This window comes from Saccostrea echinata, unplaced genomic scaffold (genome assembly GCF_033153115.1).
Source record: "Saccostrea echinata isolate AGI-Se365-2 ecotype Australia unplaced genomic scaffold, CSIRO_AGI_Sech_v1 ptg000029l, whole genome shotgun sequence".
NCBI lineage: Eukaryota > Metazoa > Mollusca > Bivalvia > Ostreida > Ostreidae > Saccostrea > Saccostrea echinata.
In genome coordinates, this window is record NW_026889778.1 from 22,528,626 (window position 1) to 22,542,967 (window position 14,342).

A 14,342-nucleotide genomic window follows, 5' to 3' on the forward strand; every position below is an offset into this window, starting at 1 on the left:
TCTCCCACAAAGAATATATATATATATATATATATATATATATATATATATATATATATATATATATATATATATATATATATATATATATATATATATATATATATATACATATATAGTTTCTACAAAAAATCTTAGCAAATTTTATGTAAAGTAACCGTTTTTTGCAAATATAAATAGTGCATTGTTATAATTTGATACGGTTATAATGTTTAGAATGTAACTTTCAAATAAATGAGGTTCTTCTTCTTATTATTTATAATTATGAATATAAAGCATCCTTTTCATTAAAACCGTGATCTCTGCTGATAACGCAAAAGAAAGTAAATTATTTGTATTAAGAAAAAAACTTTATACTACAACGCATTCGCAGTAAAATACGAAAAGGGATCAACTAATCAAGACGATCATAAAAATTGTAGGCACACTAGTTCTTTGTTATAAAGTAATATTTTCGATTGGGCATATAAAAATGCATCATAACCTTTCAACTTTAACCGGTAAAACGTGGTAGAAGAGTTGAAATTGAGGAAGTGAAAGCAGCTCGGTGTTGAAAATAACATGTTGTCTTCCTTAACTTTGTCTAGGACACTTCTCGTGTTCTTCTTCATTATGAAAAGTAAGGCGTATGGTGAGTAAAGTATATATCCTTTCTGTTTGAATGTCTATGGTAAAATGAGATATACGGTTTAGTGGTAAAATTGGATATGTTTTTAGGAGTAAAATCTTCAAAATTGTGTTTAAGCAGGACCTGTAAATAGCAACATGGGATAATTTTTAAACGTAAAATATCAGAACTTGTAATTTAAATAATTTTAGCATTTTATGACCATTTCTTAAGAGATGCATGCGTTTTTTTTTTTTTTGTTTTTTTTTGTTTTTTTTTTTTTTTTCAAGTTTTAGTTTAAAAAGGCATTGATATCGCCAAAAGACTGAGAGCTCAAGTGTATCATATTTTTAAAAAAATCTATACATTCATCAATTAATTAACAAAACGGCTTGCATGTATCTCAAATGATGTTTAATTGGAATGGCTTACTGTCAAGTAAAAGATGAAGAAAATAAACATATAAACCAGATGTATTTCCTTCCATTTTTTACGCAATTGATTGCCAGTTTTACAGATAAGGTCTTTTTTAAATCCATAAGAATTGAAAAGTAAAATGTAATAAGGTTGGTTGAATAAAAACGAAGTTGATCCTTGTTTCATAGTTGTATTTTATTAAATAATAGTAACCATGGTAACAGTAGAGTAGAGTAGTATAGTAGACCCTGTAATAACAATAACAATTATTAGACAAGCTAAAAATACACATTTAACTCCATTATAGTATACCATCATTATAATAAATCTAATACTTTATAATTCATATTCTCCTCGATTTGAATTGATTTTAAAATAATTACCATTTCTTTATCACAGATCAATTTATCATAAAAATAATTCCTTTATTAATTTAGTCATTTAAAATTAAAAAAATCAAAATCATTATCAAAATAATTATCTGATATTAAATAATTCAGAATCAAATAATCTTATGTGATTTCATATCAAACATTAACACAAATACAATTTCATGCATTGGACATAATACACATGGAATTCAATCCAACACAAAATATAGACATGCATGACAAATACTCAAAAATAAGTTCTGTCAACACATACATATAATGGAACAACACATAAACATAAAACACATAAATTACCCTTAATATGGTCAAAAGGTCTGGATTATATACTAGTTGTTATACATATAGCTGTGACAGTCCTATAAGGAATGCATAACAATGAATAATCTCCCTTAGCTGCTATAAAAATCTTTGATAATAATAACTGCTTTATTTAATGAAAAATACTTAGGCTTTTAAGTTGAAAGAACTATTTAAATTATATGAAACAAAAGATAAAATTCTTAATTTTACTATTAATCACATTACAGTTATACAAGTTATTTATAAAAATAGTTTTTACAACTTTACACTTATTTATTCATTTCACTCAGTCCTACACATATACAATTTAATCCTTGAATTAGAGTGAAATGTCTGATAAAATATTTATACTGCTCATTTACACAATCTCTCAAACTTGCATTCACCATTCAAACACCTTTTTCACTCACTTTCACACAAACACACAAAATCACAATCATACATGAAAATAATATTAAGAACAGACCTGAAATCCTGTAATTTAATACTCAAAGAAAATAAACTGCTACACCCAAGTTGAATGAAATCAGGAAATCAATACATCCTGCCAGTTTAGACACAAATACTGGTATGACCAGTTCTGACCAAAAATACACTGCCCACAAAGAGATTTCCCTCCAAAACCTCGACCAATGAAATCTCACTGATGGGTCACTTCATAGGTCACTGACCTCTCAAAGTTAATTATTATAAGGGAATCTTATATCTATTCATTCTAAAGTAATTCCTAAATAATTATATCTTCTAAAGTATAATATACCTTAAATAAATAATAAATTGCTGAAATATAAATAAGTTAAATTAAATAAATTTCCTGTAAATAATAATATCAAAATTATGTTGTAGATAATAATACTAAACATGTCAAATAAACACAAAATCCTAAAATACTAAAAATATATACACTTTTCAAATATTTACACACAATACCACAATAATTAAAGATCACTTTCTTCGAATGGGACGTTAAACAACATACAATCATTCAATCAATCTTCATTTGTTTATTATCATTCACATAATAAAAACAGTCAGAAGTTTATATTGCATGTAGAATACTTGTATTCTTAAAATACAATTAAGTAAAATCATTACATCATCCAAGCTGCAAAAGAAAGAATATTTGATGAACAAGCCACTACAGGGAACTTGGAAGAGTTTTAAATAACTACTCGAAAGCAATGGCAATACTTTACTCAGCATTAAAAAAACAACTTGAAATCATTTAGGAACTATATGTATGAGACAGGATAGAACTTTAAATGTGCTTGGACACAGATTTGAAGTTAATATTTTCTCAAGTTTTCGGTATAATATCATGACTTATATGTTGCTATAGCATTTCAAACGGAAATAAAACAAATAAACTTGTTTTATCTGGAATTATTGAAACTACAAATTTCAGGATGCGTTTGATTGAAGCTGCAATAATGTAGCCCTCTCCGATTTTTTTTTTTTTTGGGGGGGGTGGGGGGGGGTGGGGGGGGGGGGTGGGCTACAACTCCTTAGAATTTCCGTAATAGTGCAAGTGCGGGAGTGATTCACTACCTCACAGATTTCGGCTCAAATTATCAGAAAGTGGGTATTTTATTAACATATCTTACCTGAACTCATAAAATGTAGTTATGCAAGACATGAACTGATCCAAAAATATACAGAACAATCCGTATATCGGTTATTTTTCGTGTATGTCAACATCACAACCAGAGTTTATCCGCCATGTTTACTGACCTTGATCGATTTTATTTTGGGACAACCAATGAGAATTCGGGATCTAGGGGAGCGGATCGTTTAGGATTTCACTTAATTTAACCATAAATAACACCGTTTATGAAAAAATATTCCATGGAATGCTTTTATTTATCGATGTTTAGTGATATCATACAACACAAAAATTTATCAACACCGACATTTACTTTATCAAGTGATTCTAAATTTCAAGCGCAAGTATCAGTACATCACGCGAGAACTGGCATGGCTGCTGAGGAGAACGACTGGTAAACAGGCAGATTTATTTTACTCGGTTTTCGCGTATAAAGGGCTATGATGTTGATAGTGAATAAAAATTCCGTCTTATTGGAAGTAAGTTGAATACAAAAACAATTTATTTTGCCTGCAGTCGCCCGTATCTAAAAAATATATTTGCACCATTACGGAGATGCAGTGGAATTGTAGCCCTCTCCTGAAAATATCAGATTAAAAAAAATCGGAGAGGGCTACATTATTGCAGCTAGTTTGATTGATACATCTTAGCACATTCATAAAGCAAACTTTATCCCTAATACTTAAGAAAAGTAAAATTTTTGTTGTGTATTAATGAAATATATTCAAACTATAATCCAGAAAATTCAGAGTAGAAATGTAAGAAAGCAAAACCAACTCACCAGTATTGTCAGTCCGTGCTCAGAGATGTGAGCAGAATTTAACAAATTGAACACACCCGGTGAAACGTAAACATTAACAATAACAGAGCTCGTGCCCTGTTTACAAAAACAATTTACGTTTCACTGGCGTGTTCAGTTTGTTAAACTCTGCACACATCACTGAGCATGGACTGACAATACTGGTGAGTTGGTTTTGCTTTCTCACATTTCTACTCTTTATTTTCTGGATTATAATGTAATATTTTTCATTAATGCACAACAGAATTTCTACTTTTCTTAAGTATTAAGGATAAAGTTTACTTTGTGAAATTGCATAGATGTGTCAAACAAACGCTCCCAAAATCTGTAGTTTCAATAATTTCCAGATAAAATAATTTTTTTATTTTATTTCCATGCGAAATGCTATAAAAACATATAAGTCATGATATTATACCGAAAATTTGAGAAAAAATTTAACTTTAAATCTGTGTCCAAGCACCTTTAAGAATCTAGAAGGAAATAATAAGATAAATATAAATGAATAAAAATCATGCATTTTGATTTTCAATGAATATTAGAGTACGGGTGCGTGATGCGGGTTAATGAAGAATTTAAAGTTAAAGGAATAAAAGCTTCAGAAATCTTCCTTGTAGATAATTTATTAGAAGACCTTGAGACAATTGCTTTTCCTAACGAGGAATTGCCAGTCAATGGAACGGAGAATATCATTGATGGGAATGTTTCTACATGTCTAGACATTCGTCCTTTCTATAAATCGACATGGTATTTGCAATTGGACTTTACAACTGTGAAGAGTTTCTACGAAGTTGTTCTCTATCTTGGTAACACATTTCTTATATTAAACTTCTTTTTGAAGGTTTTTATGCTTGCTGAATGATAATTAACTCGGAAGCCGTCTCATTGCAAACCCTTGGACCTTAGATGTATTTATTTTGTACATACGAAATATGATTTGTTTGAAAGCTCAAAAAGCTCATTAAGCATACGGGATTCGAAATATGAAGTACGAGATTCTAATTTGTGGGGGATACACATTATTTTCGGGATATTTACTTGATTCATTAACGAATAGGAAGGCCCCTTTTATTCTTTTATCTGTTTTAAACTTGTCGTTAGTTATTTTTTTATAACATTTTCAATGACATAATCTTATAATAATAAACATGTATATCATTCATGCAGTTGCTTTTATTTGTTTATTTTTTTTTAACGACCCTTCGAAAATTTTTCACTTATATTGAGACGCCACCACTTGCATTTGAAGGGCTGCAATTTTAGACCTGTACTCGGCACTCAGGGCCTTTGGACAGTTAGGGATCTTTTTCGTGCCAGCACCTTTTGCGACACAGGACCTCGGTTTATATGGTCTCATCCGAAGGACCAGTTTCCACGTCCGACAGTGGGAGTCGAACCTGCGACGCAAGGATCAACTCCTTACTCTGAGACTCTAGAGCAAACATTCTAACCACTGAGCCACGCGGGCGACTAATTGCTACTTGTACATGCACATGTAAGACAACGTCCGAGGGTTATTCCAGAGAAAAGCGGACATTTTTAATACTTTTGTTTATTTATATTTATAAATGTAAGAATTGGTATACATCATTATCCTAATTTTTTAAATACTACATAGAAATGTCAACGCCATATCTCTATAAATGAATTTGTCATCTAAGTTAAACAAATCTTACATAATATCTCTTGGTGCAGCACAGACAACATCGAAAAGCAATTCATAGCGTTTGTAAATTTAGTCAGGAATTGTCTTTTTTTTTCTTTTGAATTCTAAAGATTTTACTGTTGCAGAAATTCAACACTACATTTGATTAGCAAAGTACCCATCTTTGACATACTTTAAACATCGAATGATCACGAAATTAATTCTTTCAATAGACATGTATAATTTCCAAGCTCACATCATGAACTTCTCGTGTAGTTAAACGGCGACCCCCACAAATGATGAGAAGCTCATGACCATTCAGTTTGTCATTATTTTATTCTTTATTTGGGGGGGGGGGGGGGGAGGGGGGTCTACCAAGTACCTCTACCATCAAATAACTAGACGAATCATTCTTCAACCTCTTGTTTGAGGAACAAACCGGGGTACGAGACACCTGTTTGTGGCATTCCATTGCTTACATCTTTTATAATGTATGTCCCGTATGGACAGGAGTTATACCCCGTTCAATACAGTGCTGAATGATAATTTGGTGCGCCATACTAAGGTCCAATGTCACCAATAACTTCATAACAATAGCAATTTTGCAATATCTAACGGTAAATGTTTGCAGCTATATAAAGTCAAGTATTATTGCCATTTCTAATGTAAAATTCGTGAATTTTTACAAAATGGTGAGTTTATTCCAGATTATAAAGTTTCTGTTGCTGTAAACCTTGTCACATTATATTTTTCTACCATCTGGAAATACACAAAATATCAATAACAATGATATTTGTAAAAGTGAAAAAAATGCCGAATACCCCTCAAAAAATGTCGTGCGCCGAATATCGATATCTAATATTCTTTAAATGCCGTTTCCATTTTCAAAAGATATCACAACGTCATAATATTGAGTCAAAATAACGAAATTGTAGTTTCCCAACAATGTTAAAAAAATAAAAAATCTGGTCGGTTAGTTTACATTGTACGCGACACTTTAAAAGTTCGCTTTTCTGGAACAAACTTTGTATTTGCCTAAAACGTATATCCTAATAAATGTTTTAATGAAATACTTAAGAAATATAGTGTGGTAACGCAGAAGAGGGTATGTCTAATGTTTACAAGAATGAAATCATTGATTTCTTTTTAAAGATTCAAAGTATATCGACTTTAGACGACCATCAATTTACGTAAGTAATTCAAGTTTTGTGGAGGCTGGATCTCTGTGTAAATCAGAATACGAGTACGCTGTATACGACAAATTTTATGTCGTCAAAAGAAAGTGCATGGATCAAGGACGTTTTTTCATGTTGCAATTAAGCATGCGTGAAAAATATCGACTCTCCATATGTGACATCATAATAACAGGTAAAGGTGTTTTTATTATTGATTTTTTATGAGTTTGTGACAAATCATTACATACCTATTACGTATATTAAAGTTTACGCTACTACAATGCCTAAAAATTAGATCATTATGTCCTATTCAAGCTTTTTAATTTGTATGTACACATTTAATAATTCATAGCATCTAAAGTGCAAATAGCAATCAGCATTGAAGTTTTAATTAAGGAGGCTCATTACACCCACATTTTATTTTAGGTTTCATTACAGCACCACTCATGATGTAGATGTCAAATATCCAAATGGAGGTTATGATATCATAAATATTTTTAGTGAATTTTTAAACTTTTTTTTTGATTTTAGTAAAATATTTTATTTCAAGTTAATTTTTAATAGAATTGCAGAAATTTCAGTGTCAAGTGATGAACATCTTCTTTAGACATGTACACAAAATGAAAATACTTCATAATATTTAATATTATTTTTATTAGAAAAAAATAGTTTTCTCCAAAAAAACAATGAATGTCATTTTCTTCTTAATTTGTGCTTCAATAATTTGGAAAATGAGTTCTAAAGAGACAATGAATGTATTTCAATGAATTACATGTGGCAAATTGAATGAAGAATGTTTTAACGAAATGAAAATTCCAATTTAAAAAATATTTGGAATAAAAAGTCCACTTGCAAGAGTTGTCTTTCCTAATTACCCAAGACTCAAAACACAAAGGAACGTTTGAACATTACATCTAAAGTTCATAATAAAGCTTTAAATTTCTCGAGTATATAATTAAAACAACAAAAACAAGTATATAAAGCAACACGAGTACAATAAATAGTGCAAGTAAATATTTTTTTTTATTTCAACAAGGTTGTAGAATTTAACTCGAATTTCCTCCATACATACATGTTGTCATTGATAGAGCTCACACCGCTTTCGCCATGACATTGTACATTACTTGTTTATCGATGATTTGGCTGTTGTTTTCTTTGGTTTCTACTTAAAAACAATCCTTCTTCGTGTATGCATGATGAATCCGTTACTTTGTTTTCACTGTTTACAACATCGCATGTTTAGTCTATTTTTAAAGCGTTTTAAAGATCTGGGTCACATTATAAGGGAACCTGTACAATTCGTCACCAAAGGAAAACGGACGAAACAATGGAGGTTTATTTTTTTGTGTAGTACGTCATCAAAAAGTGCTGTAATGAGCCTCCTTTTTAATTATTGTGTAAAATTTTGTACCAGCTTAAGATTTTATAAGGTTTGTTTTATTATCTATTAATTTGACTTATTATGTACGTTTTGTAAAAAGAAATCCAAAATAAATAATTGTGATGAACACCTGTTACAAACTGTTGATTATTTTACTGTTTAACAGCATATGGTTTAGAGAATCAATGAAAACAAACATAAAAACCTTGAGTATATAGAGCATAATAGAGAAAAAAACTGTTTTTAGGTTTAAAGCAGAAATTCTATGTTTATATGAAAAGCAGATTGAAATTAATAACACCTCCCCCCCCCCCTCATTTTTTAAGTTTGTCACAAATTCAAGTGATAAAATTATCAAATATTCATCTAGAACTACTTTGTCAGATCTTTAAACAGAATAATTTTAGCATAGTTAAAATGTGTGAAGATGTGTTAAAATCGGACGCTCTACATGCCATCAATATTGTTGTTGATGATAATTTACAAAATAGTAGAATACGAGTGAGTGCATCTCCTACAATATTGGATTCTTTCCTCGGGGCAAAATAATATTGATCATAAAATTTATAACTGTTCTACTTTAAAACTTAATTTGTTTTGCTCTAGGATGTGACAATGGAATGTTCGGTAAGAATTGCTCCAGGAATTGCTCAGAAAACTGTGTTGGAAAATCATGTGATATTTTGAATGGGAAATGTTTGAACGGAATGTGTTCAGATGGTTGGCAAGGAGAAGATTGCAATCAGAGTATGCAAGATTTCAATGTTATGTTTATGTTTGATTCGTGTACACGGCAAATTTGACTTTTTTTATATTAAAAATTTTAGATTATTTCAAAGCAAGTGCAAATTTAATTTTTAAACTTTTTTTTATCTCCCACCGTTCCAGTAATATGTTGCTGTATGGGTCATTGCTTATGAATCTAAAATATTCGGCATTTTCATCCCTCTTTATATACAAAAATTTATAAAAATCTCTTTTTCTACCTATCCTGAGTTACATATTCTCCACTCAGTTTATAGGACACTGCTTTTACAGAATTTAATTCCCAATCGAATTCTTCTTAAGTACATTCACGTTATAGTTTATTGAAATCAATGCGCAAATTGTGTTGTTATTTTGCTGATAAACAAACATGTAGAAGAGAAACAGACTTGCAAACAGAGATGAATATATAACAGTCTTTCACTTTCTTTGATGGACGTTGGGTTATGTGAACAAGTCGGTAAATTACTTTGTTTCACAACCCAGGGTTAAACTTGACAGAAACAAACTTCTTTAAAGTTCAACGTCTTGAATCAAAAATTGTTCTACAAGAACAAAATTTTCGGTCCAATGTAATTATAAAAGGAATATTAATTTCAAATTTTAATATTTTTATAATTGGCGCAAGTATGCAAAAACAATTATAGATTTATGGTAGTGCAGAGGAAATTTGGACTAATATTTTTATTTTTTTTTTTTCATCAATTCTTTTTCTCTAGATGTCATGCTAAAAATTCCTTTTTTTAAGACTATCTTCACCTTCTTCATTACATTCAGTTGAATTTTTCCCGTCAAAGTATATGTCATCCTTAAGTGTCAATTTTCGATTTTATTTACAAATCAGAATGTAACAATGGAACATATGGAACTCAGTGTAAATCACACTGTGGAATCTGTAGAGATAGGGAGTATTGTGATCACGTGACCGGATATTGTAAAGGAGGTTGTGAAGATGGATCGAAGGGAGATAAATGTGACAAAGGTAAGAAATATTCATTTCCAGAATAAATCCTAATAATGTGTTTAATGTTTGAAAACAATCTGAATGACTCTTGTCAGTTATCCATGTACACAATATCGTTGCCATTAAATGTTTAAACATTGTTAAAACTTTGTATCACATCTGTATTTATATTTAGCTTTTCTTTATAAAAACTTAGTTTGTCTTGATGGCACCTATGGTTCGAATTGTAAGGGCAAATGTGGCAAGTGCAGAGGAGGCCAGAGTTGTGACAAGTCCTCTGGGTTTTGTTTGAATGGCTGTGAGAATGGGTATTTTGGAGAAAAATGCATATTACGTAAGTATTTTATCTGCATTTTAAAATCGTAAGCTAAATTAATGATATTGAAATATATAAATAACCATTTAAGTGTCGATGGTTTTAAGCAAGTCGTTGAAACATACGTCAAATAATGTAAACAATTTTGCTATAAAAGTCTGTCCACATTGTTGGACGGGCAAAATGGGGGAGGTGAGTTAACAAATAATGGATTAAATTCACTATTTTTGTCTAAATTCACTGACTAATGAAGAATGTCCCGATGGAACATATGGATTCCAATGTAACTCATCTTGTGGAAATTGTAAAGGCATGAAAGATTGTCATCACGTGACCGGATATTGTAATGGAAGTTGTGCTGATGGATCAATGGGAGTGAAATGTGACAAAGGTTAAGTTTTTGAAATGCTACACAATTATATTTTTTGAATTTCCTAATTGTTTTGTAAAGTTTTTCACAAATGTTAAGTTTATGCTTTGTCTTGTATTATTGCAGAATGTCCGTTTGGATTTTACGGAAAAGATTGTTCTGAACGTTGCAGTATCTCGTGTGGTTCTAAATCTGAACAGAAAAGTATACCAGGTTGTACAAGTTTGATACATTTCAATTTCCAATGTATATGTCTTAGCACAGTGATTGTACTATGTGTGAGAGAGGGTCTTTATTCTTTTGTTTTTATCTTTTTATTTTTTTTTAATTTTTTTTTATTTATTTTTTTTAATCAGTTTTCTATAAGATTAGGAGGATCATAGAGGCTTCCTTTGTAAAACATGACATTGTTTATCATTCACAGGGGCAAATTATATATTGAAAATCGTTCACATAAAAAATACTCCAAACTCCTTAACAGAGAGATAATTGTATATTACTAATCAATTGATTTTTGTCCCGATAAGATTTATGTCTTCGGACAAAAATGTATGAAATTCTTTTTTGGACCATATTATTATATTCTTATAACCGTGATACACAGAAAGCTCATGCAAGACAAACCTAATCCACAAAATGTTGTGTGCATATTGATATGGTGACATAATAGGGCTATGAAATGAAGTCTAACATTTATAGAAAACATGAATAGCTTTCATGTGGTATGTAATGTGGAAGGAGCATAAGGATAAAACGTACCCACATTGTCTGTAGGACGTTGATATTGGTGTTAATGGATGTTGATAAATCTCTTGTTTGAGGTTTTTTTTAGATCACCCATGACATTTTGTTTCGTTACTTACAAGTAAAATCATTCACAGTTTTAAATGCGGTATATGCATTCCTCACAAAATGAAAAAAAAAAGAATAAATAAAAGTTTTATATTTTCTTTGATGTCTTCTTCCAGATTATACAAAACTTAAAAAGAAGTAATGATAAGAGTGTTTTATTTCATCAGGTGAGGCAAATACATGTAAACCTACTACGGAAGGTGATAACAATGTTATCGTATATGCTTTGGGGACTGTACTGATATTTTCCTTGTTGGCGAATATTATTCTTGTGGCAATGTGCATTATAAGGTAAAGCTCTCGATAAAACATTGTGACAAATCATTCTAAGAAGGAATTCTTTTGTATAATAGATACATTTTAATCAGACAGATGTTTCTATTCAGAATATGCTATATAAATATGTTTGGAATATTTCATGATGAAGTTAAACTTTTTTTTTTCAAATTAAGATTTCATAGAAAACGGAAGGATGAGATTTATAGCAAGCCATCACCGATGTATGTAAACGTAAGAGATGGACACAGAAGAGACAATCAACCTTTAGAAGGAATGGAGATAGACCAACAGAATGTACAGTATGAGTCCCTGGGAGTTCCTTCCCACGAAACTCATTACGATGCCTTAAAATAAAGAATGTCGTACAAACTGATAACATTGTCAGAATACTTAAAATTACTGACTTCAGGTGGAGCATGTACGATTTTGTACATCTTTTTCATAGAACAATTGAAGTACAACATATAATTGGGAATAAGCATCTTTGTGAAACATAACCTTGCAACGTTAGTATTACTGCAAATAATTCTACTAAATAGTCTGTTGATTGTTTTCAAAATAATTTTTATTATTACCATATAATCTGAGAATTAAAATTCTAATTTTTAACTGCCTTGTTGATAAATGTTGATACATGTGAAAACCTGTTATATGTTATATACATTACGAAGAGTATCAGAAATATAGTGATTGACTAATGAAAACATTTTGTACATTGTATTTCCTACACTTATATGTATATATCTATCAGTGTTAATCATTGCAGAAAGTTTGATGTATCTATTAAGTAAAACATTCAATTTTTCCTATGTTATTTTGTTCCTTATGTCCCTTTAGTCATGGGAAATCACAAAATTTAAGTAGATCAATTGTGTATTGTGAATTTAAAACAAACTTACAATTTAAACTCATATACATGAGCTTCATATCATACTTTAATTTTATTGTTTGGACAAGGAAGCGAAAATATAAATAAGAGCATTACTATGAATGATTTCATGAAAGGAAATATACTCTTCAGTGGTTTATGACAACATAAATCAAATGTTTTTATTTTCCGACACGTTTATGCTTCATAATATCTTTTTTATGGTCATTGCCAGTACAAGGAGGTGGATTTTAAGCTGTTAAAGTTTAAGTATGGTAAACCCATACTTGTTCACGGTCAATGAAAAGTTTTTGTCAATTTGCACTTCAATGCTTGATATATTCTTTAATTGAAAATGAAAGGCTTAGAAATCTCAAAGGCTTTTGTAAAAATGTACATAACCTATGTTCTTATAATTTTAAATTCATATGAATTTCAAACAAAAAAAACATTTATTATTCTGAATAAAGTTTTAAAACTGTTGGAGGAAATAAATGAGATATTCATAAGACTTTTAACTTAAAAATGCAGAGGGAAACTTGATATTGTGAAATATTAGTGATAAAAGGAAACCATGCCAAAATCAATAATTGTTAAAATACTTCTCCCGTTTGGACAGTTAAAAAGATATACTTTTTCCCTCCTAATTTTAGTATTAAAGGCACTATCCTTTTATTTAAAATAAATTTACAATTGGAAATTTCATGCTACGAAATCATATAGCAAAGACATTCAAACAACTTCAGGCAGTTGTATTTGTCAATTGTTTTCAATACAATATCAATTTAGTGTTTTAACTGTTTATTTATCTTTTTTAAAGAGCAACTTGTTTATGATTGGAATTCCCCACTTCGTCATAACTCTCTCTCTCTCTCTCTCTCTCTCTCTCTCTCTCTCTCTTGTTTCACCAACAAATTTCGATAACCGTTTTATTTCTATGATTAGATGATTGCTAAATCAAACGCTGTTTTTTTTTCGAATTTGAGAAATAAAATGGTTTTGGGTATACATTGTACTTGTTGACCTACATCTGATATTTTCGGTAACGTGTAGTAAGGATTTCAATTAGTCAGTTAGGGAATATACATATGATCAATGATTATATGATCAATGTAATATGATTATTCATGTATATATTACATGAATACAAGTCTCAAAGGACTTTCTTGAAAAATTTAAATTTTAGCTCGTTCGTAATTATTCGCAGATTCATACTTTAGATCAGATTTTATACTTGATAAATTGATAGCTTACCAAGGTCATTTGTTTTGCAAATCATAGCCTCTCAAGTCAAACTTGGCTAAAAAAGAGGTACAAAGGTTTACTTAGGAATATCTAATCCTCCTTAATACAATCAAAAGACATCTGTTATCAATTTCTTAAAATTAATTCTAACTTACCTACTTAACAAATATATTGTAGAGTAGGGTTTCCTTTATCATTAGCTAATGATTTAACCGGTAATAAAATGATAAATTTGATTTTTTCTGAATATCTCCATATGACTTTTTTTGTTTTATTAAGAGCAAAAACAATTTGAAAAAGAAAACCGTTGATAAGAAAGAATTACACGCTTTAGTTTTATACCCTCTGTGAATAAAACATTGGAAAA

General features: G+C 30.1%; 1 protein-coding gene across 1 annotated transcript; it reads left to right on the forward strand.

Moving 5' to 3' along the window:
- The first annotated feature begins 561 nt into the window (after window positions 1-561).
- LOC133195114 (multiple epidermal growth factor-like domains protein 10) lies at window positions 562-12,470 on the forward strand. The gene is made up of 10 exons (XM_061330986.1): window positions 562-631; window positions 4,733-4,921; window positions 6,913-7,134; window positions 8,923-9,063; window positions 9,926-10,063; window positions 10,242-10,379; window positions 10,615-10,752; window positions 10,858-10,944; window positions 11,751-11,874; window positions 12,036-12,470. The coding sequence occupies exons 1-10, from the start codon at window positions 562-564 to the stop codon at window positions 12,214-12,216; spliced, it is 1,428 nt and encodes a 475-aa protein (XP_061186970.1). The 3' UTR covers window positions 12,217-12,470.
- The last annotated feature ends 1,872 nt before the right edge of the window (window positions 12,471-14,342 follow it).

Bases quoted from the DNA above. Each gene is read 5' to 3' on its own strand.
- LOC133195114 (XM_061330986.1), top strand. From the start codon at position 562: ATGTTGTCTTCCTTAACTTTGTCTAGGACACTTCTCGTGTTCTTCTTC. The intron at 4,922-6,912 runs GTAACACATTTC...TTCTTTTTAAAG, and splicing joins CGAAGTTGTTCTCTATCTTG to ATTCAAAGTATATCGACTTT. The intron at 10,064-10,241 runs GTAAGAAATATT...ATAAAAACTTAG, and splicing joins GGGAGATAAATGTGACAAAG to TTTGTCTTGATGGCACCTAT.